This window comes from Podarcis filfolensis (assembly GCF_964270895.1).
Source record: "Podarcis filfolensis genome assembly, chromosome: 16".
Lineage (NCBI taxonomy): Eukaryota > Metazoa > Chordata > Lepidosauria > Squamata > Lacertidae > Podarcis > Podarcis filfolensis.
In genome coordinates, this window is record NC_139620.1 from 7,926,478 (window position 1) to 7,952,828 (window position 26,351).

Consider the following 26,351-nt stretch of genomic DNA (forward strand, 5'->3'; position numbering starts at 1 on the left):
AAGCTTCTGTATTTTTCATAAAGTTAAACATTTTTTAAGCTCATCATATACTATATTCCAGAAGCTTTTGATTTTTTCACAGGTCCACCAAGCATGTATAAGTGTCCCCTCTGTTTCACCACACCTCCAGCACAGATTTGTTTTTGTCTTATACATTTTAGCTATTTTTATCGGAGAAAGGTTGGAGGGTATGCAGCCATACTTTTCACCTTGCACTATGTCACGGAGCGATACTCCGTCTCTCCTGCGAGAATTACAAGATTCTCTGATTTTGCAACTTTATGGCTTTCTTCATTGCTCCCTGATTCCAGTGTCAAGTGAGTTGCAGAGATTAACCTGGAGGAACGCCCCTGGAACAAAGAGCAGGGAGGGAATTTTTCTCTTTCAAAGGAAGTTGGAGCCAGCCTCATGGCACAGGTGCTGGGTGAGAGGTTTGAGGCGGCCAATCTCCTCTAGCCTTCCTCTAGCAAACGCTGACGAGACAGACAGACAGACAGACAGACAGACAGACAGAGGGACGGGTGCAGGAGTCTTTGGCCGACGTAACGCACACCACACAAACCGCCGTTCTGCAAGGTAAGGAAATGCCCAGGAGGTGGCAGCCCGTTTGCTTATCATGTAGGTGCGGAAAGGCTTCCTTTAGAGGACCCTATGACAAAATGCTAGGGACGCAAGTGGCGCTGTAGTCTAAACCACAGAGCCTAGGGCTTGCCGATCAGAATGGTAATAAATGGTAATAGGGGCTGCAAACGGTAAAAGACCCCTGGATGGTTAAGTCCAGTCAAAGGCAACTATGGGGTTGTGGCACTCATCTCGCTTTTAAGGCTGAGGGAACCGGCGTTTGTCCACAGACAGCTTTCCAGGTCACGTGGCCAGCATGACTAAACCGCTACTGGTGCATGGAGGACCGTGATGAGTGTCAGAGCGCATGGAAACACCGTTTATCTTCCCGCCACGATGGTACCTATTTATCTACTTGCACTGGTGTGCTTTCAAACTGCTAAGTTGGCAGGAGATGGGACAGAGCAACAGGAGCTCACCCTGTTATGGGGATTCAAACCGCTGACCTTCTGATCAGGAAGCCCAAGAGGCTCAGTGGTTTAGACCCCATGAAACTTAAAAGAGGATATATATGTATATGTATATGTAGATGTATATGATGTATATGTATGTATTGCTATCCACATTTTAGCAAAATAATATTTGTGTTGCTGTACAGTGTGTAAGGTAAAGGACCTCTGGGTGGTTAAGTCCAGTCAAAGGCGACTATGGGGTTGTGGCGCTCATCTTGCTTTCAGGCTGAGGGAGCCGGTGTTTGTCCACAGACAGCTTTCCAGGTCATGTGGCCAGCAGGACTAAACCGCTTCTGGTGCAGCAGAACACCGTGACGGAAACCAGAGCGCACAAAAACATCATTTACCTTCCCACCTTCCGACAGTAAGAGCTGTTCAACAATGGAATAGTCTCCAAAAACCTTGGAGATTTTTAAAGAAGCGGTTGGAGGGCCATCTCTCATGGATGCTTTAGCTGAGATTCCTTACTCTGTATTTCCAGCAGGAAGAATGAGAAAGCCCAATTCTTCTATATTTCTTTGTTTCACAAAAGTTTATTCACCACTTGACTGTTTGTTTGTTTTTTTAAAAAAAGTCAAAGCGACTTACAAAAAAAAAAAAATCACCAATAATAATTAATGGCGATAATTTAAAACTTCAGCAAATTAAATCCAGATCAAAATTTGCACCAACTTTCTTAACATGTAGGTAGGCTTGTCAAAAGATCAGCATGATTTCAGCAGGTGCCCAAAATAGAATTCAGAGATAGCAATAGGCACACTAAAATATTGATTTCTTCCAAAGATGGAATGGGTCTTATGTGGCCCCACTTGCCTGCCGTGGGGCAAGGCAATCTCGCGGGTGAACTGGTCCCAAGATGTTAAGGGCTTTATTTACTAACAACAACACCTTGAACTTGTCCCAGCTTGTAGCAAATCAGCAGCCAGTGCAGTTGCCTTTGAGCACAGGATTTTCTGATTTTGCAACGGCCTTGGTTTCTGACTTGCTTCCTGATCCCAGTGCCAGGTGGGCCGTGCAGTACTATTCAGAGGAAAAGTCCCAAAGGGAGTGTCTGGGGAAAGGGGGAGTGGGAGGGAATGTTCCTCTTTAAAAGGAAATGGGAGCCGGCCTCGTGACGTAGGTACCTAAACTGGAGCTGGGAGGTGCCTAATCTCATAGAACCCCCCACTCTGACAAAGCACTGGGGGAACAGGACTGAGACAGACAGACAGACCCAGATTTCTTTGGCCAACACGCCACACACTCGGCAATTCTGCAAGGTAAGGAATGTTCAACATGCCGCTGTCCGTTCGCTTATTGGCGGGCCGGAAAGGGTGAAATGCAAAACTTTCTTTCAAACTCTGAGCTAAAGGACGTGCCTCTGCAGGCCATTGTCCCGCCGGCATGCCAAAGAAATGACTCCACAGAAGGGAAAACATCTGGTATAAAAGAGGCGGGAGGGAGGGGGAAGGAATCGGGAATGAAGAACTCAGATCTGGTGTTTGGGGAAGGGTCTTGCCAAGCCAGGGATGGGTTAAACCACAGAGCCTAGGACTTGCCGATCAGAAGGTCGGCGGTTCGAATCCCTGCAACGGGGTGAGCTCCTGTTGCTCGGTCCCTGCTCCTGCTAACCTAGCAGTTCAAAAGCATGTCAAAGTGCAAGTAGATAAATAGGTACCACACCAGCGGGAAGGTAAACGGTGTTTCTGTGCGCTGCTCTGGTTCGCCAGAAGTGGCTTAGTCCTGCTGGCCACATGACCCGGAAGCTGTATGCCGGCTCCCTCGGCAATAAAGCGAGATGAGCGCCGCAACCCCAGAGTCGGCCACGACTAGACCTAACGGTCAGGGGTCCCTTTACCTTGCCAAGCCACTGAGTTGGGCTAACACCAATCTTATATAATTGCCTCATTGGTATTCCCTAGGCCCACCGAGGTGAGTTAAGTTGACACAAGGCGAAGGATTCCCCACTAACTCATCTCTGTCTGACATCGGTCTATCTAGCTCAGTGAGCCCTGCATGGGCTGGCAGCTGCACTCCAGGGTCTCTGGAAGTTAGTCTCGCTCCCTCTCCCAGCCCTGCCTGGAGATTCTGGGGATCCAACCTTCCACACGGGAAGGATGTGATCTGCAAATTAGCCACAGACACCTTGCAGTGCTGTTGTACAGATAAAACGAGGAAGGGAGAAACAGGTACCCCATTTTGAGCTCCTTGGAGGAAAAGGTGGTATGTATATACAGTCGTATCTTGGAAGTCGAACGGAATCCCTTCCAGAAGTCCGTTCGACTTCCAAAACGTTCGGAAACCAAAGCGCGGGTTCCGATTGGATGCAGGAAGCTCCTGCAGCCAATCGGAAACCATGGAAGCCATGCCAGACGTTAGGCTTCTGAAAATTGTTCGAAAACTGGAACACTCACTTCCAGGTTTCAATCATTCATGAGCCAATTTGTTTGGGAGCCAAGGCATTTGAGATCCGGGATACGACTGTACATGTAACAAAAATAAAACAAAATTGCCCTATTGATAAAGTAAGGCGCCAGTCCTCATGGTTGTGAAGAAAGGGCCGGTTAAGATAGGAACAGAGCAAGCTGCCAAACACTTGAGTCAGGGCATTAGTGCTGTCCACACTGACTGGGAGAGGCTCTCGGAGATTTCAGGCAGGATTCGCTCTCGTGCCTACTTGGAGATTCAGGGGGTTGAATCTAGGCCCTTCTGCGTGCAAAACACGTGATTCACCACTGGGCTGCGCTCTTTCCACTTCTCCACTTTGGTTAAGAGCATCAAAAGTGTTCTCAGCTGGATCCCATCATGGCACACTTAGTTCTACATTCCTAGCAAGAATACCACCGCTGGGTCAATGGTTTGTGAGCAACCTGATTTGGTAGCCATTCTTCCGAATTCTCACATCTCTGAATTTCGCAGTGTGCCAAGGGGCAAGTGCAGAAGGGTGTAGCCAAAGGCATCAACTTGCAAAAACGAACCTCCATCGTTCCGCAGAAATGTGTGCGCATCAGGCACATGATTCCATCTCAAACCTGTACCTAGCGGGAGAACTTTGCACAGAAACGCTGGTGCAATTTCCATGAGGACTTTAAAGAAATACATTGCAAACTGATGTGGAGAACTGGACTTAAGACTGGAAAAATGAGAACCTCAACGTGAGAGATTTTCCCTGTCCTAGCTAGGAAGGGAAGGGTCTGGCAGTTTAGCTCCTTTCAGTTTCTCGTTCCCTCTCCCCCCAAACTTAAATCCAGTTCTCCAAATTTCTGCAGAAATTTGCATTTTTTAAAAAGTCCTCATGAAAATTTCCCAAGTCTCGCTTCCTGCAGAGAGCCAGCCCCCATGTGCATCAAACCTAGAGGTACTGTATTTTTCGCTCCATAAGGCGCACCTGACCATAGGGCACACCTACTTTGGGGGGGGGAATTCAAGGAAAAAAATATGCGGCTCTTGGGGGCTTTTGCGGGAGGTAGGGGAAGTGAGAGAGCCTCGCTCTGTCCTTTCCCCCACCTCCCGCAAAAGCCAGGGATAGCCGCATGAAGCCTCCCCAGGGCAGTGGGATGAAGATTCCCCACTGCACTGCGGAGGCTTTGCGCCGCTAAGGCAGAAGCTAAAACAGCTAGAGGGAGCGCTGTGCAGCTTTCCCCCACCGCCAGCCCCAGGGACCACACATTCGCTCCATAAGACGCACAGACATTTCCCCTTAGATTTTAAGAGGAAAAAAGTGTGTCTTATGGAGCGAAAAATACGTATGTCCAAGTGGGTGGGTGGGAAGAAGTAAGGGCGATCTCACAGCAAAAGGGTAACCTTGCATACCCTCCAAAATTCTCCTGATGTCCCATTCCATGATAATAATAATAATATTTTTATTTATTTATAAGAGCATTTTGACAGAGGAATGGTCTCCTATAAGAGATAGTGGGCTCTCTTTCCTTGGAGGTCTTTAACCAGAGCTTGGCTGACCACCTGTCATGTATGATCTAGTCGAGATTCCTGCATTGCCTGGGGTTGGGCTAGATGACCGCCGGGGTCCCTTCCAACTCTACAATTCCGTGATTCTATTATTTATATTCCCTTTTTCTCCAAAGAGATCAGGACGGACTATAGGCTTCTCTTCTTCTCCATTTTATCCTCACAACAGCCCTGCGAAGTACCGTATTTTTCGCTCTATAAGATGCACTTCCCCCTCCTAAAAAGTAAGGGGAAATGTGTGTGCGTCTTATGGAGCGAATGCAGGCTCCTTGGCTTCAGCAATAGCAACGCGAAGCCTCCGAAGCGCAGAGGGAGAGCTCCCCCCGTTCTCTGGAGGCTTTGCGTTGCTTTCACTGAAGCTGCCTGAAGCCCCCGGAGCACAGCGGGAACTTCCGCTGCACTCCGTTGGCTTCAGGCAGCTATCCGCAAGCCTTTGGAGAGCAGCAGGAGCAGCGGCTTGCGGATAGCTGCCTGAAGCTTGGAGAGCAAGAGGGGTCGGTGCACACCAATCCCTCTTGCTCTCCAGGCTTCGCTTCGCTGGAGAGGCGCTGCACAGTTTTCCCTCTCTGCCCAGCGCCCCTTCAGCGAAGCGGGAGGAGAAATGGAAGGGGTTCCGTTTCTCCTGCCGCTTCGCTGAAGGGGCGCTGAACAGAGAGGGGGAGAATTCCCCCCCCCCCCGTTCTCCCCCTCCTATGGTCCGGTGCGTCCTATGGTCTGGTGCATCCTATAGAGCGAAAAATACGGTAGGTGCGCCTTATGGTCTGGTGCGTCTTATGGAGCGAAGAATACGGTAGGTTAGGCGGAGAGATTGCAGTTGGCCCAAGGGCAGCCAAGCAACTTCATGGCCACAAGGAGGATTCGAACCCAGATCTCTCCCAGGTCCTGCGCCGACCCTCCAGCCACTACACCACACATGTCCTGCGCATGAAGTGGGGAGGGATGCTGCTGGTGAGTGACGCACCTCCGCTCTTTTTCTAGAGCGGAGAGCCAGTATGGTGTAGTGGTTAAGAGCAGTAGTCTTGTAATCTGGGGAACTGGGTTCGCGTCTCCGCTCCTCCACATGCAGCTGCTGGGTAACCTTGGGCTAGTCACACTTCTCTGCAGTCTCTCAGCCCCACTCACCTCACAGAGTGTTTGTTGTTAGGGAGGAAGGGAAAGGAGAATGTTAGCCGCTTTGAGACTCCTTAAAGGGAGTGAAAGGCAGGATATCAAATCCAAACGCCTCTTCTTCTCTTCTAGGAGCCAAGGGAGGAGAGGCCATGGCCGGCAACCTCTCCGAACTGGAAGAAGCCCTCCTGACGCTAGTGAGGAACTACGACAAATACGCCGAGAAGTCCTTTTTCCTCAGATACTTTTTCGGGAAACAGGGCAAGATCAGCAAGGAGAATTTCGGGAAGATGCTCAACGAGGAGCTCAGCCACATGCTGTCGGTGAGGCGAAGGGCAGTAGTGGTGGTGGTGGCTACAGAACATGCTTCCTCATCTAGCTAAGTATTTCCAGCACTGACTGGCAGCAGCTTGCCAGGATTTGAGGCAGAGAGATCTAGGCTGACAGCAAAGGACCCCAATATATTCCAAGACAACTATGTTAAAGTATGGAAAGAAATTTTTTAAAGATTTGGAAATATGGGGGGTGGGGAGCGAAACTCTCTTTGTTGGGAAGAATTTCAGCCATGAAAACGAATGGATTACCAAAAATGTTGTTTTCATTTCAAACTGCACCAGTTGTTAATAACACGGGCTGCTTTAAAGAATGGCAAAAAGAAATCCCTAGATTTGTCTGGCAGGGGAAGAAACGGATAATACAATATAAAATTTTGATAGATGCTAAAGGAAGAGGTGGCTTTTCCCGACCAGATTTTCATTTATATTATGAAGCAGCCTGTCTATGTTGGTTAAAAGAATGGATTGTGTTGGAAAACAGTTGTTGGACTTGGAGGGCTATGGTATTAAGTTTGGTTGGCATGCAGGTCTATAGTATGACAATGCTAGAATACATAAGAACATTTGAGCCATGTTATTAGAAAGAATTTCCTTTTGGAAAGTAAAACACCTCTATGGCTCTCAGCTATAGAAGCAATCTCGTTGAAAAAACTTAATATTTTGGACGTTTTCGACTTTACCAACCAAGAAGTAAAACTGAAGAAACTAGAGGAAGTCAGAAACTATGTGATGGGTTGAACGAAGTGTTTAAAGGCAACAAGGAACACAGGTTTATGGACCAAAGTTCCCAGTTTGAGAGGGAACTAGTAGAAAATAGAGAAAAACTAATTTCTAGGATGTATAAGATACTGTTAGAATGGGAAACAAAAGATGAAATGGTTAAATCTGCCATGATTCCGTGGGCTAGAGGTGTAGATCACAACACAGATTTAGATCCATGGGAGAAGTTGTGGAAAACAGGTATGAAGTTTACAGCATGTTATGCTTTGAGAGAAAATTATATGAAAATGATTTATAGATGGTACTTGACACCAAGTAAATTGGCTAAAATGTATAAGTCAGAATGAGGTACATGTTGGAAATGTAAAGAAATAAAAGGTACATTTTATCATATGTGGTGGACTTGTATGGGATATTGGGAGATGATATACAATGAGATAAAAATAATAATTAAGAGATCTCTCCCCCAAAAGACCGGAATCTTTTATTTTAGGGTTAACTGCATCAGATGCACCAAAGAGCAGTTGAAATGGATGGAATATGCACAATTAGCAAGTTTTAACTAGTAAAATCAGAGAAAAATATGAAACAGCTTTCAAGGAGGGTTGGAAAATGTTTGTAGATTGTTTAAAAAAAATTGTAAACACGTTATCACACTAGCAGGTTTGGAGTAAGTTCAGCAGTAAAAGTTACTTTGAGAATACAGTTGTACCTTGGTTTTGGAACAGCTTAGTTCCCGAACGTTTGGGCTCCCGAACGCCGCAAACCCGGAAGTCAGTGTTCCAGTTTGCAAACTATTTTCAGAAGCCGAACGTCCAGCATGGCTTCCACAGCTTCTGATTGGCTGCAGGAGCTTCCTGCAGCCAATCAGAAGCCACGCTTTTGGTTTCCAAATGTTTTGGAAGTTGAACGGACTTCCGGAACGGATTCCGTTCGCCTTCCAAGGTACAACTGGAAGAAGTTATAATTATAATATACAGCAGCTAAAGATAACCAGGAGAAAACCATGGGAGGGAGGGAGGAAAGTCGACTTTTAACAGTGAATGTATGCTGGAAAATGTTTGATTACAGTGGACACTCGGGTTGCAAACGTGATCCGTGCAGGATGCATGTTCGCAACCCGCAGCAGCCGCAACCTGCAGCTGGGCGTCTGCGCACGAGCGGGTTGCGATTTGGCGCTTCTGCGCATGCGCAAAGCACAATTTAGCTCTTCTGCGCATGCGCGACTGCCGAAACCCGGACGTAAGCCGTTCCAGTACCTGAAAAAACGCAACCTGAAGCGTCTGTAACCCTAGGTCTGAATGTAATTGTATTTTATTTGTAGCGGGGAGTGGGAGGTTTTCCATACCCTTAGGCGTTAGGTCTTCCATTCCTGCTTTTCTCACTAGTTTCGTTCCTTCTCCTCCCTGCTCCTTCCCTGTCACTCCCATCCAGAACACCGACAGCAAGACTGCCGCCCAAGAAATGTTTGCTGACATGGATTTGGACGAGGATGGGAAGATGAGCTTTGATGAATATTGGAGGCTGATCGGTGGCATCATCAACCAACTTTTGCACGTGAAGCAACAGGTATAGGGCCGTGACGGATGATAGATGGTATATTACACCTGTTAAGTTAGTGAAAATGTATAAAGTCAGCAATAAATGTTGGAAATGTAAAGAAAAAGAGGGAACATTTTATCACATGTAGTGGGAATGTAAAAAGGTGAAATGATTCTGGGAGATGATATATAATGAGATGAAAAAAAATGTTGAAATACACATTTATAAAGAAACCAGAAGCATTTCTATTGGGCATTGTTGGGAGTGATATAAATTGAAAGGAATGTAAGCTCTTTTTATATGCAATAACAGCAGCAAGAATATTATTGGCCCAAAAATGGAAGCAAGAAGAGTTACCGACGATTGAAGAATGGAGGATGAAGTTAATGGACTATGCAGAACTAGATAAACTTACAGGAAGGATTTGAAACTGGCGGGACCAGAAATTCATGGAAGACTGGAGTAAATTTACGGACTATTTGAAAAGTATTTGTGAAGCAGACGATCAGTTTGTAGGTTTGCAAGAAGTTTTGTGAGGAGTATTATTGCAAGTATTGCAAAAATGGAGAAGGGGGAGGATGATTTGTTAAGAGATGTAAAGGCAATATAAAGTTAAGAAATGCATAAGCAGTGGTTAAAACGGTGGGTCATCAGAGGTGCTGATGGAAGTCTAAAAAGATTGTATAAGTGATAAGTTCTGTGGTACATTTTATAGTTTATATGTTAAAATCAATATATTTTTTTTTAAAGGAGCGTGACGGATGATGGAGAATGAGAGCCCGCAGGAGAGAACATGTCAGCTGCTCCCCCCCCGAGCCCCCCCGCACCATTCCTGCCTTAACTTTGCCATCGTTCCAGCTCCCCCTACTGGCCGGGCTGCACAGGACATTTCCCAATGGCAGAACTTCTGGAAGTCAAAGTCTACAGAAGATGGGGAACGTGGACCTGTCCGTGGAAACTGCCTGTCCGTCTGTTCAATGCCTCTTGACAGCTGCACTCGGGATGCCGTGTCTAGGAGGGTGGTGGGCAGTTGGAGGGAGGGGTTGGCCACGCCTCGGGGAGCTGCAGCCAGACTGTCAGACTGTGACAATAAAGACTGGACTCTGAGTGTCAGAGTCATGTGACTTCCTCTCTGATCAGCTCCGAGTTAAGCTCGATGTCCGAGGGTTAGAGGAGAAGGAAGCCATGCACAACCTCCATGATCAGAGGCAGCAAAGTTTCTGAATACCAGTTGCTGGAAACCTCAGGAGCAGAGGGGGCCCTTGCACTTGGATCCTGCTCACCGCTCTCCTCCCACAGGCATCTGGTTGGCCCCCGTGAGAACAGAACGCTGGCCTGATCCAGCAGCCTCTTCTTATGTTCTTATCCTCTTTTAAGGTCATCCATTGCTGCCTCTTGTGGCAGTGAGTTCCATAGTTCAGGCACTTAAAAAAAAACCATTTACAGTGGTACCTCAGGTTACAGACACTTCAGGTTACAGACGCTTCAGGCTACAGACTCCGCTAACCCAGAAATAGTACCTCAGGTTAAGAACTTTGCTTCAGGGTGAGAACAGAAATCGTGGGCTGGCGGCGGAGTGGCAGCAGAAAGCCCCATTAGCTAAAGTGGTGCCTCAGGTTAAGAACAATTTCAGGTTAAGAACAGACCTCTGGAATGAATTAAGTACATAACCCGAGGTACCACTGTATTACAACAGAGCCTTGCGCATGAAAATCCAAGTTGGTGTATTGGTTTGCTTTCTTAAAAGCAGGAGTTACCTATTCCTTCAGAAGCAGTACATTCCCTAACATTGTGGCCTGCACAGGCCAGGATGGAAGAGACTCTCTCTCCAACCTTCTGAACTTACTCTCCTTGGGCTAGCCGACCTGATAACTTGCATGTACAGTGGTACCTCGGTTTAAGAACAGCCCTGTTTATGAACGATTCAGTTTACGAACTCCGCAAAACCGCAAGTGTGCAAACTTTACCTCGGTCTAAGAATGGAATGGAATGGTGCTGGAGGAGACTCTTGAGAGTCCCATGAACTGCAAGAAGATCCAACCTCTCCATTCTGAAGGAAATCAGCCCTGAGTGCTCACTGGAAGGACAGATCCTGAAGCTGAGACTCCAATACTTTGGCCACCTCATGAGAAGAGAAGACTCCCTGGAAAAGACCCTGATGTTGGGAAAGATGGAGGGCACAAGGAGAAGGGGACGACAGAGGACGAGATGGTGGGACAGTGTTCTCGAAGCTACGAACACGAGTTTGACCAAACTGCAGGAGGCAGTGGAAGACAGGAGTGCCTGGCGTGCTCTGGTCCATGGGGTCACGAAGAGTCGGACACGACTAAACGACTAAACAACAACAACAAGAATGGAATCTGAACTGTGGAAGTGCACCGGCGGCGGGAGGCCTCATTAGGGAAAGCGCACCTCGGTTTAAGAATGGTTTTGGTTTAAGAATGGACTTCCAGAACGGGTTAAGTTCGTAAACCGAGGTACCACTGTACAAGCAAAGAAAGAAAGAAAGAAAGAAAGAAAGAAAGAAAGAAAGAAAGAAAGAAAGAAAGGCATCTTTCTTTCTGGCCACTGCAGGCATGTTCTGCGTTCCAGGACCTTTATCCAGTTGCAGTTCAGTCCCAGTGCAGAACTGAAGCATCTGTTGCCCTATGTCTCCTCTAGCAGGACCTGCCTCTCATAGGAGGGTCCACAGCTCTTTGATGCTCCCAGGATCTGTGCCTTGCTGCTAGCAAACATCCTAGATCTAAACCCTGGACGTGCAACGGAAAAAAGATCATCTTCTCATGTGGCCCTTTTCTTTTATCTGTGTCTAATCTTCCAACAATGGGACGCGGGTGGCACTGTGGGTTAAACCACAGAGCCTAGGACTTGCAGATCAGAAGGTTGGCGGTTTGAATCCCCGCAATGGGGTGAGCTCCCGTTGCTCAGTCCCTGCTCCTGCCAACCTAGCTGTTCAAAAGCATGCTAGTGCAAGTAGATAAATAGGTACCACTCTGGCGGGAAGGTAAACGGCATTTCCGTGCGCTGCTCTGGTTTGCCAGAAGTGGCTTAGTCCTGCTGGCCACATGACCCGGAAGCTGTACGCCGGCTCCCTCGGCCAGTAAAGCGAGATGAGCGCCGCAACCCCAGAGTCGGTCACAACTGGACCTAATGGTCAGGGGTCCCTTTACCTTTTTAATCTTCCAAAACCTTCACTGGATTTCCACATGTTTTAGTGTTAAGCGAGAGGGAGAAGAACATCTTTTCTCTATCCGCTTCCCCCATGACGTGCATAATGGAATCGATCTGCAGCCCTAAATGTTTAGGTATAGTAAATATTAGGATTTAATTAGAGCTTGTGTGTTATAACTGGAATATGTTCTAAGACAGTTTCAATGTGTCTTAGAAAGGGGGTTATGCAAGGGGGCTGAGGGGTTTAATCGGTGTTTATATGTAAAGACCGTGAGAATGTAATCCAGATCCACTGCGCTGACCTACTTCTGAGCAACAGCAATGAACATGCGAACAGTTAATTAACCTAGGTAAATGTCCTAAGTGTGTACCATTCTTTAATCCTAGTCAATCAACAAGGGTCGCGTAGTGATTTCAGGCTCCTTATTGCAGCTCGTAAAACAGTGAATGAAATTCCCCCAAAACCTCAGGCTTTATCTACATGATTTACACAATGAGTCCCGTCTGATTGGCTGATTCTGCTTCCCTCCTAGAGCCTGATTGGGCTGCTCCTGCAGGCCAATCAGTTGCTGCATTCTAGGATCCTGCCGGCCTAATAGGCTGATTAACTTCCTCCTGGGGTCTGATTGGGCTGCTCCTGCAGGCCAATCAGGTTGTTGCATTCTAGGCTCCTACCTGCCTATAGTTCAACTTTCCAAGCTTAGTACACAACATTAGGTTAGCTAACAGCTGGGGGGATTAAATTAGTACTTAAAAGCATCCAAAGAATGGACCATTAGAATGAAACGGAATAAAGAAGATTAGGAGATGTTTTGGAGCGAAGTGCTACACTACTGTGGGGAACAAACCCCTCTTGAGATGACCATGCTGTAAGATCTGGACCCCCGTCGTGCAGACTGGAGGTGTAAATCTGTGAATAAACCGTATTTCTTAAAGCCGCAACAGTCTCCGCTGCGTCTCAGTTCCCCATCGTTCAGCCCAGACGCTGAGGTCCAGCTCCGAGGGCCTTCTGGCAGTTCCCTCACTGCGAGAAGCCAAGTTACAGGGAACCAGGCAGAGAGCCTTCTTGGTAGTGGCACCCTCCCATCAGATGTCCAGGAAGTAAACAACTACAGTGGACGCTTGGGTTGTGAACGTGATCCGTGCGGGAGGTACGTCCGCAACCCGCAGCGTCCTCAACCCGCAGCACCTCGTCTGCGCATGAGTGGGTTGTGATTCAGCGCTTCTGTGCACGCGCAAGCGCGAGCGCCGAAACCTGGAATTAACCTGTTCCGGTACTTCCAGGTTTTGGCACGTCCGTATCCCGAAAATGCGTAACCTGAAGCGTCTGTAACCCAAGGTATGACTGTACCTGATTTTTAGAAGACACCTGAAGGCAGCCCTGTTTAGGGAAGTTTGTAATGTTTGGTGTTTTATTGTGTTTTTAATATTCTGTTGGGAGCCGCCCAGAGTGGCTGGGGAAACCCAGGCAGATGGGAGGGGTATAAATAATAATAATATATTATTATTATTATTATTATTATTATTATTATTATTATTATTAAGCACAGACCCTATGTGTGTGCCCAGGACCCCATGGGCTCTTGCAGCAGAGAGAGGGACTTTTGTAACAATAATTTTTATAGACTCTTGCTCATCATTTCTCTAAGCTAAGAAGCCCCAAAAGGTCAACAACATCTGGGGAGGGACACAGGTTCCCCATCCCACATCTGGAACCTTTTTTTCACACAATTGCTAACTAACAGATGGACAAAACTGTGACTCTCCTGGTGGTGCTTGACTCCAACTCCCATCTGACCCATCAGCCAGGATGGCCCGTGATCGGGGATGTGGCCCCAGAACACCTGCAGGGCCATCCCTTCCTAAGCCCCGTTAAGAGAGCCGGAATGACGAGCTTTCCAGAACGACGACTGCATTGAACAGAAATGCATGTTCATGCGCTTCTGCGTCCCGAGCAGCAGAGGGCAGCAGAGGGAGCTGGCAAAAAACCCAGGGCCTCCCCTATGGAATGTGCAAAACACACACACACAAAACACAAACACACAACTCCTGTAGTGGGCGATGGTCAACACAAGGTGGTAGCACAGGCCAGCCCATCGCTCCCTCTGAGATGCTCATTCCAACGTCAGTTCTGAAATGGCTTCCAGCACTGGAACAACTCTTAAAATGAGAGCTAGACGCTCGCACCCTTACAAATTCATTTGTTTGCTTGCTTCTTCATTTATTTACTAAATTTCTATACCACCCTTCATCCGAGGATCACAGGGTGTGGTTTGCAGTATTAAAAAAACAAAAACAAATAATAGGCGAAAGATGTATACAATCTGAAGAGAAACCACAGTACAACAAAGCGAACTGGACTCCTTGGCTGGTTTTGAATAAACATTCACCAACTTTTTATTGATAATAATCAGCTAAATAGTTTGAGGATCTGTACAACTGTGTAACATGCAGAAAACAGCATTTTTAGAGAAATCCAAGACTGGAACTGAGGGAAGTCGGGGGGTGGGGGGGGTGAGTTCTGTGGGGGAAGGGAGGAAAAATGGGGGGGGGGGAATAAGGATGATATGTTTTTGGATAATATGTTTTGTTTTAATTTTGAATAAAAAGCTATTATTATTATTTTAAAAAATACAAAGAATAATAAACTGCATAATAACAAACAAAACAATAACTCCGCCGACGCAGTTTTAACAAGCCATATAGATTGTTTAATTAGCCAAAGACTGGGAGAAGAGGCATGTTTACTCCTGGTGTGCTCTCTGTTACATGCTACAGGCTACCCTGTCACCTCCTGAGCTAAGCAGGGATTTGAACTCGACTCCCAGAGGTGATGTTGAGGGAGCTGTAAAAAAGCCCCCAATCTTTCTCTCTACATCTTGGGCAATTGAGACAACCTGATTCCCTCCAGCTATACTACAGTTCCCATCAGCCAGTCCCAGTCCCGAGACTCGGCGTATCGTAATATATACATCACCATCTTCATAAAAGAAGACCATGATGGGGGAGTTGCTAATAAACTTTGCTGCATGGAGTCTCTCTGTTTAGGGTTACCAGACAAACACACACATTCTTTCCTGTGATACTCCGATCCTTCCTGCTCCCACCAGCCGGCTCTTCCATCCCACCCCTGTCAACCATAAATCAGTCAGCCCTGCCCACTGACTATGCTCAGCCCTCAAAGAGCTATTTGAGAGATTTTTCCTCACTGGAGACATTCTTATTTTCCCCAAAGCTTTATTTCTTTTGACAGAGAGGCATTACTTCTCCAAACTTTTGGGGTTTCCCCAGACCTGTTGCTTGTCAATCAGGTCAACCAAAGGCCTGGTTAAAAAGGAACATTTTTGCCTGGTGCCTAAAGGTGTATAATGAAGGCACCAGGCGAAGTTCCCTGGGGAGAGCATTCCACAGAGGGGGAGCCACTGCAGAGAAGGCCCCGTTCTCGTGTTGCCACCCTCCAAACCTTTCAAGGAGCGTCTCCACCTCCATCATTCTGCCCGGACACTGAAGTCCAGCGCTGAGGGCCTTCTGGCGGTTCCCTCACTGCGAGAAGCGAAGCTACAGGGAACCAGGCAGAGGGCCTTCTCGGTGGTGGCACCCGCCCTGTGGAACGCCCTCCCACCAGATGTCAAAGAGAACAACAACTACCAGACTTTTAGAAGACATCTGAAGGCAGCCCTGTTTAGGGAGGCTTTTAATGTTTGATGCATTACTGTATTTTAATATTTTGTTGGAAGCTGCCCAGAGTGGCTGGGGAAGCCTGGCCAGATGGGTGGGGTATACATAATAAATTATTTTACTTTTGTCCTGGCTAGCGGCGAGGGACCAAATAAATCCCCTTCCTTGTTTGCAAATAAAACGAGTGAGGTGGGGAGGAGCCTCCCACTGGTCTCCTGGCAACGTGAGGAGGGTGCGTGTTTGCCGAATGAGTCATTCCCTCTCCCCAGGCATCCTGCTCTCCTTCCGAACACTGCTGGGTTGAGCTGACTCACTTGGCGGAAGAGTGGAGGGATTGGACCAGACTATGCAGAGGGAGGGACGCAAGTGGCTCTGTGGGTTAAACCATAGAGGCTAGGGCTCGCCGATCAGAAGGTCGGCGGTTTGAATCCCCGCAACGGGGTGAGCTTCCATTGCTCTGGCCCTGCTCCTGCCAACTTAGCAGTTCGAAAGCACGTCAAAGTGCAAGTAGATAAATAGGTACCGCTCCGGCGGAAAGGTAAACGGCGTTTGCGTGTGCTGCTCTGGTTCGCCAGAAGCGGCTTAGTCATGCTGGCCACATGACCCGGAAGCTGTACGCTGGCTCCCTCGGCCAATAAAGCGAGATGAGCGCCACAACCCCAGAGTCGGTCACGACTGGATCTAATGGTCAGGGGTCCCTTTACCTATGCAGAGGGAAGAGACATGCAGCTGATTAGAATGGTGACTCTGAGAAGTGTGTGTGTGTGTGGATGAGGAGATCCACGAATCCTCTTGGCCATGGTGGCCGAAGTTCTAAGAAAGCAAAGGCAAGACCTTGTTCATACCAGAGACGTCAATCCCTATGTTACCACCTTAAACGGTTATAGTGTCTCATGCTCTACCGACTGAGCTGTAGTTGTAAACAGCTGGAAGGCACCAACTTTGGGGAAAGGCATCCCATAAACACACTTCAGCCCCAACTGAACTTGGTGGGGCTTCCTTGTGAGTAAACGTTAGAGGATCACGCTGTTAGCATTCAAATGCAGCGGAGGCGAACTGTCCCCCAGCTTCAGCCCCTGGATCAATTATTTTCTAATTGGCGTTTGGCTGCCCATTTCCTGACCCCAAATGCAAGATCTGGCTGGCCTGATTTAAGACCGTAAACGAGAAATGGGAACACGCCCATAAATTTGCATGCATGCGTGACAGATTTAAGGAAATAAGAAAAAGCCGCAGGTTTGTTTCTGCTTAGCCCTGAGAAGTTCTTTTATGGATTAGACTGAAATATTCAAACATCAAGGGACTGAAGAGTTTGCAGCTGCTGGGAGTCAGCGTCTAACAATGTCTGGGGAGAGAAGGGGGGTAAGGATGTAGATGAGGTGCACATTTAAAGGCAATTTTACCTAATTTGTGCTTTCTGAAACCCTAGGCAAACTAAAAAGCAGCCGCCCTCCGAAGATTTCAGTTACTCGAATTTTGCCACGCCCCATCATGCGTACAAAAATGCATATATCTGGGTAACGTTAAAGGTAAAGGTAAAGGTAAAGGGACCCCTGACCATTAGGTGCAGTCGTGGCCGACTCTGGGGTTGCGGCACTCATCTCGCTTTATTGGCCAAGGGAGCCGGCGTACAGCTTCTGGGTCATGTGGCCAGCATGACTAAGCCGCTTCTGGCGAACCAGAGCAGCGCACGGAAACGCCGTTTACCTTCCTGCCGGAGTGGTACCTATTTATCTACTTGCACTTTGATGTGCTTTCAAACTGCTAGATTGGCAGGAGCAGGGACCGAGCAACGGGAGCTCACCCCGTTGCGGGGATTCGAACCGCCGACCTTCTTATCAGCAAGCCCTAGGCTCTGTGGTTTTATGCACAGCGCCACCCGCGTCCCTTGGGTAATGTTACTTGTGCATAAAAAAATGGGCTTGCCAGTGAAAACGAGGCAGAAGAATCCATTATTTTAGGGGAAATGTTACTGGAATAATGTACATCTTAAGGAAAACTGCACACAAATGACAAAAAAGCAAAACAATACACCACGAGTTTTCAGGAGGAAGAGGCACTGAGACGATGGTGAATTTTCATGAGGATTGGTTAATAATAATAATAATAATAATAATAATAATAATAATAGCAGCAGCAGCAGAAATAACAATAACAACAGATAGATGTGGAAATGTGGAGAAAAGACCAGAATGCGGGGAGGGGGGTGAAAAACTGAGAAAAAACAAAATTAAAAGATTCATTCAACCCTCTTACTCACTAAGTCCTGCCAGATAATCACTATCATCATAATTTTATTATCAAAGGCTGCTCTTGAACTCGAATCCTGCTTACGGGCTTTTTCATAACGGCTTCTGGTTAGCCACCGTGAGAACAGGATGCTGGACTAGATAGGCCCTGACCCAGCAAGGCTCTTACTCTTTATTACTCTTTATGTTCTTACTCAGAGTAGACCAAACAGCTGCTATATATATATATATATATATATATATATATATAAATAATCCACCATGCCATTTGGGGATTTAAAAAAAAAAAGATATCAAAGTTGTTTACAGCAATAAAAGGTACAATCTGTGCAGTATGAAAACCATAAAAACAGGCATTAATTCACCATTTGTAGAATGTATGCATTCTTAACCGGCAGAACGAAGTTGCAGAATAGAAAAAGTTTCCGCCAGGTATTTAAAAGCTGGCACAGAAATCTCTAGTGGCAGAGAGTTCCGCAGGACCGTGCCGACCGACACTGAAAGCTCGGCTTCTCGCCTGTTGTCAAATGAGCCTCGCTGACTTGATTTTGCCGTGCCCGTTGCCCCTAGTAGGTCTACTCTGAGCAGGGCTCAGACAAGGTTCCAGAAGGTGGGTGGTTTCCCACCAGGCTGAGGTTGCTTGTTTCGGGAGTCACCGGTCTTTGCTGCTGAAATCGGGGCCTGTTTTACGGGTGACTGGCCATCGGACAATGGAGGCGCTTATTCAGATGTGCTGGGCGACGGGAAAGGCAGAGAGGATTCGAGAGCCGGGCACGGGACAGAGTGTGACAAGAAGACAAAAGGGGTTGTGTGCCTGCGTGCGCAGCTAAATAAATGGCTAGCTGCCTGTGTCACGTGCGCAGCTCAGAGAACTAAGGTCTGCAAGTTTGTGCAGGCAGCCTTGATCCAAGGGTAAAATACACTCCGGCCCTAAACTGCGCTCTTGAGAAGACGCAAGTATCGATTTGTTTAAGCTGCATAAAAAATGTAGCTTCGAATGGCAAAAGATTCAAAAGGCATAAAATTGCAGCTTTGACTTACGGAGCGGCCCAGCGCTGTAAGACACCGGCAGGAATTCCTGCGTCTCAGGGGCTGGACTAGATAACTCTTGGTATCCCTTCCTATGGTTCTGTGAAAAGAAGCAGAAGATCAACAGGTGGAGATGTACTGAGGCTTGTTGAACTGTTGAAATCGAGCAGCAATGAGATTTAGGACTAGGCCAGAATTCCATCCCCATCTCACCCCTTGAATTAATCCTGTTGACTTGTGGAACTCACCACCACAAGAGGCTGGGATGGTCAATAGCTTTAAAATTATTATTACTGATCATCAGGAGGTAGTGCCAATACAATTACCAGACACAATTGTTAAATGAACCCTCCGTGGACAGTGGCACTCTACCTTTGAAGACCCATCACTGGGGGACAATAGCAGGAGAGGCTGATTGCTCGCATGCTTAAGCCACTTCTGCCTAAGGAGGAGGTGGGGTTGCGGCCCCTCCTCATGCGGGTGGGCGGAGGCCAGCCCCGTGCGATTGGGGGGATTCCCAGCCATGTCACCCCCTGATTGGCCAATCGGCTGGCTCAGGGGGCGTGGCCTGTCCTATTTAAGGCAGGACGCGGCTGGGGATTTCCCTCTTTGCCACCTGCCAGCTGTTCCTGCTTTTTCCCACCCTCCCGTCCTATAAGGTTTTCGTTCCTTGACCTTGCTATGGACCTTGGTTGGTCGCCAATTGAGGGGCCTGGTAGGAATTTTCCCACTTGGCAAATTGGCACCAGCCACTTGGTTTTCGCCTAAGGTAAAGGTAAAGGGACCCCTGACCATTAGGTCCAGTCGTAGACAACTCTGGAGTTGTGGCACTCATCTTGCTTTATTGGCCGAGGGAGCCGGCGTACAGCTTCCGGGACATGTGGCCAGCAAGACTAAGCCGCTTCTGGCGAACCAGAGCAGCGCACGGAAACGCCGTTTACCTTCCTGCCAGAGTGGTACCTATTTATCTACTTGCACTTTGATGTGCTTTCGAACTGCTAGGTTGGCAGGAGCAGGGACTGAGCAACGGGAGCTCACCCCGTCGCAGGGATTCGAACCGCCGACCTTCTGATCGGCAAGTCCTAGGCTCTGTGGTTTAACCCACAGCACCACCCACGTCCCTCGTAGCAAATCATCATAACTTTCTGGGTATTGGCAGTTAGGCACTGATATTATTTTGTAGATGGAAGAGGGGAGGTAGTGCCATCACCTGCCCCACATATTGAAGGGTAGTCTGTTAAAGGATTCCGGGGGGCGTAGCCCTGTCTGAAGCCTAGGAAGGTGAGGGCCCAAGGCACGCCCCCTATCGGAGACCCCGGGGGAGTTCCTAGTTGGTGCATCAGCAGGACTCCCCCTACTGGTGGTTAACCCTTCCTGGACTTCAAGCAGACGGGCTGAAGTCGGATACAGTCGGTTAGGTCCAATGCCTAAGCCAATACCGCTCATCACCTGTAACCAATAAAGTTGTGGCCTTTTTTAGCCCATTAACCTTAATAATTGTGTCATTATTTCCACCTGGGGGAAGGGTTGGTAACTCGCCACGCAATGGGCTTCCCACTGGGGCACTGTGGGTGACAGATGCCTGACTAGTTGGGCCTTTGGTCTGACCCAGCAGAGCTCTGCTTAGGCTAATAGCACAGCTAGGTAAAGGGTAAAGGGGACCCCTGACCATTAGGTCCAGTCGTGACCGACTCTGGGGTTGCAGCACTCATCTCGCTTTACTGGCCGAGGGAGCTGGCGTACAGCTTTCGGGTCATGTGGCCAGCAGGACTAAGCCGCTTCTGGCGAACCAGAGCAGTGCACGGAAATGCCGTTTACCTTCCCGCCGGAGCGGTACCTATTTATCTACTTGCACTTTGACATGCTTTCGAACTGCTAGGTTGGCAGGAGCTGGGACTGAGCAACGGGAGCTCACCCCGTCACGGGGATTCGAACCACCAACCTTCTGATCGGCAAGTCCTAGGCTCTGTGGTTTAACCCACAGCGCCACCCGCGTCCCCTAATAGCCCAGCTATTTAGGGACAAAGTCTCCAGGAGCAGAGGCAGTCTACCTCTGAATAAGCTGGCCCTCTAAGCTGGGACTCAGAACCCAGATAAAGGAAGTCAAGCAAAATTAAATTAAATCAAACTTCCTCCTCATCTACTAAGACAAGGATAGGGGAGCTCAGGCCCGAGGGGGGCGGGTGTTGGAGGGGGCCCAGACCTCTCTGCCTGGCCCTCGGGACTCTTCCCAGGCCACCCCCCCTCAGTGGTCTTCCTCATCACCCTCCTCAAGTATCTCTGCCTTGCTGGGACGTGTCCTTGAACTCTGACCGTGCCTCTTGTGTGGATGGACGGAGGGCAGAAAGGTGCAGGTAGAAACACAAGCAACATTTACAGCCCTCGCTCTGCCCGCCTTTGCCCCAGATCCATCTGCCACTCACAGGTGGCCCCTGGAATGTTCGTTTGGAAGAAATCCGGCCCTTGAATGGGAAAAGGCTCCCTGTCTCTTTATTGGGCGGAAGGGACAGAGGAATTTGTGCAGTCCCCACTCCGACAGAACCTTTGCAATGAAAGCTGGTTTCAGTTTTTCCTGGCTGGGCAGGAAATCCCTTCAGAGGTTTCTGAAGCCTGCGAGTTTCAGGTCCAGTTTTCTGCCTCTTTCCAGATGGCAGCTGCTTTGGTTGCTTTTCCCCGTGGCAGGCCGGGCCCCAGGCAGCTGGGATGGGCGCTGCGATTACAGTGTGTGTGTGTGTATGTGTGTGTGTTCCTCTGAGCAATTCCTTCAGTCTCTGCTGCCCAAAGTTTTGCAAGGCTGAGTCATCTCCTCATGATGGAGCTACTCCCTTTGCCCCGAGGCGCCACGCCCTGGCATGGAGGCCGAGTGCCAGGCTGTGAGGGAAGTGGTGTGGAAGGAAGTCTTGCTTGCCGCTTGCAAAAAGGGATGCGGCTCTCGGTTGTGGGTTCCTAGGCAGCTGTCTTGTACTGAGTCAGACCATTGGGTCCATCTAGCTCAGCACTGTCTGATCTGACTGGCAGAAGCGGTCTAAGATGTCAGTCTGGGACCTTCTGCTTACAAGACAAAGACTCTGCCGCTGAGCTATGTCCCTTACCATGATTCATCCCGCCTTACTGGTTTTTTGAACACCTGGAGACTCGTGGTTTCGTGTGCACTGGTGAATAATATTTATTTATTTATTTATTTATTTATTTCCCGCCCATCTGGCTGGGTTTCCCCAGCCACTCTGGGCGGCTTCCAACAGAATACAGTGGTACCTCGGGTTAAGTACTTAATTCGTTCCGGAGGTCCGTTCTTAACCTGAAACTGTTCTTAACCTGAGACGCCACTTTAGCTAATGGGGCCTCCCGCTGCCGCCGTGCCGCCGCCACGCGATTTCTGTTCTCATCCTGAAGCAAAGTTCTTAATCCAAGGTACTATTTCTGGGTTAGTGGAGTCTGTAACCTGAAGTGTCTGTAACCTGAAGCATCTGTAACCCGAGGTACCGCTGTATTAAAATACAATAGTCTGTTAAACATTAAAAGCTTCCCTAAACAGGGCTGCCTTCAGATGTCTTCTAAAAGTCTGGTAGTTGTTTTTCTCTTTGACATCTGATGGGAGGGCGTTCCACAGGGCGGGTGCCACTACCGAGAAGGCCCTCTGCCTGGTTCCCTGTAACTTAGCTTCTCGCAGCGAGGGAACCACCAGAAGGCCCTCGGAGCTGGACCTCAGTGTCTGGGCAGAACGATGGGGGTGGAGACGCTCCTTCAGGTATACAGGACCGAGGCCATTTGGGGCTTTAAAGGTCAGCACCAACACTTTGAATTGTTCTTGGAAACGTACTGGGAGCCAGTGTAGATCTTTCAAGACCGGTGTTATGTGGTCTCGGCAGCCGCCCCCAGTCACCAGTCTAATTGCCTCATTCTGGATTAGTTGTAGTTTCCGGGTCACCTTCAAAGGTAGCCCCACGTAGAACGCATTGCAGTAGTCCAAACGGGAGATAACCAGAGCATGCACCACTCTGGCAAGACAGTCTGCGGGCAGGGAGGGGCTCAGCCTGGGTACCAGATGGAGCTGGTAGACAGCTGCCCTGGACACAGCATTGACCTGCGCCTCCATGGACAGCTGTGAGTCCAAAATGACTCCCAGGCTGCACACAGGACTGGCATAGTACCAGCTCCAGACTTCTGAATCCAAAGAAGGGGAACATGAATTTGCATCTTTGATTTGCATCCTTGGACAGCTTCTTTGCTTTCTTACGGAAGGGTTTTCTGCAATCATTTCCATTTGCATTGAGGTTTCCACAGAAAGTGAGTGAGCTTTTATCCCTCCATGCAAAACTGCCCCCCTCCCCTTTGCGGTAAATCACAAGATTTAAACAGGAAGGAGCAAAGCAGTGGAAAATATCTGGGATGCAAAAAGGTACAAACGCTGGTTTGTAGGTATAGATGCAAATTTCAGGATTAAAAAGTGACATGTGGCAAGACAACCGAGACCCCCATCCAAATCAGTTAACCCGCCGCACACCTCAGATCACCACAAAACCAGTTCTTCAGTTCATTGACTCCAGATTAATTTTGGAACAGAGCCTGCTTCAGATCAAATCTCCGCCCCCCCTTCAATTATATCCATTCATTATCTGAAATGAATTTTTAATGTATCTTGCTTTTGGGAGTGGTGTCGCTCGGTGATTTGCTAGCTCAGTGACAGAGAAGAAGGCTGTGAGGGTTAGATCTGTTCTTTAAGGTGTGTGGATCAATTAAAAAAGAAAAAGAATGTTCTCTGAAAGCTAGAACAATCAGAAAAATTAGGCACGGTTATACAAGGCGGGGGCGGGGAGGGGAAATATTAGTTCACAAAGAGCTCTCACGCCACCATCACCTTCGCAAAATCAATAGAAAACCTCCCATGAAAAAGTTGAGACTCACCACTGTGGCCCCACCCACTTTTGTGGCCTCTGGCCCCGCCCACCCCTGTCTTGCAGTCCTCAGAAGGTCCCCTATGAGGGTATGTGGGGGTTAGGAAAAAGTGACCCTCCCGTTAAGGAGCAGCCAATCCATCAGGCTGTAGCAGATGGAGTGAGAGGGGAGAAGCAGGATCTCTCCATCATCTCCGCTAGAAGGCAGCTCCAATGGCCTCCTTTCTCCATCAGCTGTCACCTGTCAGCAGTCTTTAACACCAGCAGTAGCATCTAGACCATGGGAGCGTTTCAGCCCTGGTCTTGAGTTTGTTTAAAATCTAAAACAGCTTTATCTTGTATTCTTTTCCTTGAATTTGTGCCACTTAGGTTTTTAAACCTTTTTGCAAAAGCAGCTCTAGAATTTTCACAGCTGAGTCCTCAACCCTCTATTATTGCGCTTTGCTTTCTTCAAGTTGAGCTTTGTTTAAAACTTGCTGTTTAGGTTCTCAAACCTTTTTTTGTAAATTCAGTATTAGAAATTGTACTTTTGAGTCCTCAATCCTTTATTACTGCACTTTTCTTTACCTAGGTTGAGCTAGGATCATAATACATCAGAATTTTGGGGGTTCTACCCTTGTTTGAATTTTGGTCATATAAAGTTTATGATTTTTCTATTTCCTTCTGAGGAAACTGAAAAGTTCAGTGAAACGAGGTTTGTAGCCGGCATCCCGTTAAGGCTTTGTTCTATTTTAGGTTTTTCAAATTTTTTCCCTTAAGCTTTTTGATTCATGTTGATTTTTATTATTTAGTTGGTTTCTGCAAGATAATATTTATAGTCAATTACTTCTCGTTTCAGGGATTTTATTTCATTTGTTTTGTGCAATTTCTCAGTTCCTTGACTGTCTTTTTTCTACTGATCCATCAGGCTGTAGCAGATGGAGCGAGAGGGGAGAAGCAGAATCTCTCCATCATCTCTGCTAGAAGGCAGCTCCAATGGCCTCCTTTCTCCATCAGCTGTCACCTGCCAGCATCCGCTTGATTAATCTCCAGCAGATACTAGGAGAGAAGGGAAAGAGGGCCATTCTATCAGCTCTGCTGAGATACCAGTAACCTTTGCTTCCGCCTTGCCTTAAAATGCCCAACCCCAGCTGCTCATGAGAAAACCTTGTAAACTCAGATCTTGCTCTTTCCTCCGCCCTCCCAATCCATTTTCCTTTTGTGCCATGTCTGTTTGAGGATTGTAAACCCCAGGGCAGGGCACTGTCTTCTTTGTGTTGATCCGTAGGTTGTTCTAGGAGCCTTGTTTGGCAGAAAGGTGGGATAACGATTCTTCAAATAATTTTTTTGTGTAGTGGGGTTTTTCCCCCACCCCTTGTCTCTTCCAGGATCAAATGTCGGCTACGCCTCCCTGTTATAAACTGGATGGGTGCAGAGTGATTCACCCAGCCTGCCACCTCCTTATCAAACAAACTCACATTTTTTTCGCCTAATGCAAACAGGAGGTAACAATTTGTGCAAATCTCTCCTCCCCCCCCCCTTCTTACAAACACAATAAACTCTGGCTGCTGAACCAAGGAGATATTCTACGCATAAGCCCTCCGTGATCCTGTTCCAAAAATTAACCAAGAATTGGAAAAAAAATTATAGATTACTTTAAAGAACACTGTAAAGACGTTAAAACGTTAGCAGGATTGATGTAACATTTATGAAGGAGTAATAGAATTAGGATTGGAAAAGAAGTTGAAATTATTTGGAGAAATATAATTATATGCAAGGAGAAGAAAAGGGGGGGAAATTGGAAACCGGGGGTGGGGGGAAGTCAAACAAATTGGGATTGGATATGTTTGTATAAGAAGAAGAAGAATGTTGTCATACTCAAAAATTGAAAAATAATTTTAAAAAACAAAAACAAAACACACCCCAGTTTCCGAGATAACTTGGTAAAACGCAGGTGTAAAATCATGGTTGGGAGACCAAATGAAATTATCTGTATCACACAAAGTTGCTAGAAACCGCAGGAGGGAAGAGTGTTCTTGTGCTTGGGTCCTGCAGATGTTGTACATTGACAATAAAGGTATTATTATTATTATTATTTTATTATGTTAGAGCAGGATGCTAGACTGGATGGGCCTTTGGCCTGGTCCAGCACACCCCTCTTATATTGTTTATTTCTATTTATTGAGTATTTTAATTTCAGTGTGTGACACCTAAGAACATGTGGAGCATGTGCAACAAATAACAGCCAGTGGTGGTGTAGTGGTTAGAGCATTGGACTGGCACCCAGGAGACCTGGGTTCAAATCTCCACTTGGCCACAAAGCTCATTGGGTGATCTTGGGAGAGAGAGAGAGGCCTTACAACTCACAGGCTGAATTTGGCTTGCAGTGCCAGTTATTGAAATCCACGGTTAATTATTAATATTTTTAATCAACCAGTCAATTATTGCATATTTACCAGTGAATTCACCCCAGCCCAAATGCTAGTCGAGGGCCTTCTGAAACTCCCTTGAGTGCCAGAGAGAGAGATGAATGGGATCATCCCGCCAAGGGCTTCTCTTTTCTCTGATCGCTCCAGGTGCAACAGGTAACCTTCAGTTACAAACAGGAAATCTCTCTTTTTTTTG

General features: G+C 47.6%; 2 protein-coding genes across 7 annotated transcripts in view; both read left to right on the forward strand.

Moving 5' to 3' along the window:
• Positions 1–26,351, forward strand: part of LOC310751904 (protein S100-A4-like) — a 196,358-nt gene that overhangs the window by 161,895 nt on the left and 8,112 nt on the right. Inside the window, exon 1 of one of the 2 annotated variants that reach the window (XM_083591668.1) lies at positions 16,385–16,936. The exons of the other annotated variant lie outside the window; for it this stretch is intronic. The gene's annotated coding sequence lies outside the window, so the exon portion shown is untranslated. Of the gene's footprint in view, positions 1–16,384; positions 16,937–26,351 lie in introns of those variants that run through there. 2 annotated transcript variants of the gene reach the window in all.
• On the forward strand, positions 392–25,821 carry LOC310751899 (protein S100-A16-like). Of its 5 annotated transcripts, none has more exons than XM_083591658.1 (3): positions 392–576; positions 6,261–6,451; positions 8,618–8,795. In XM_083591658.1, exons 2-3 carry the CDS (start codon positions 6,281–6,283, stop codon positions 8,756–8,758), a joined length of 312 nt encoding a protein of 103 aa, XP_083447784.1. In that variant the 5' UTR covers positions 392–576; positions 6,261–6,280; the 3' UTR covers positions 8,759–8,795. The 5 variants fall into 5 exon arrangements, with proteins under 5 accessions (XP_083447784.1, XP_083447786.1, XP_083447787.1 ...); XM_083591660.1 differs by lacking the exons at positions 392–576; positions 8,618–8,795 and adding exons at positions 2,147–2,332; positions 24,655–25,821; XM_083591661.1 differs by lacking the exon at positions 392–576 and adding an exon at positions 2,151–2,332 and having other exon boundaries at positions 8,572–8,762.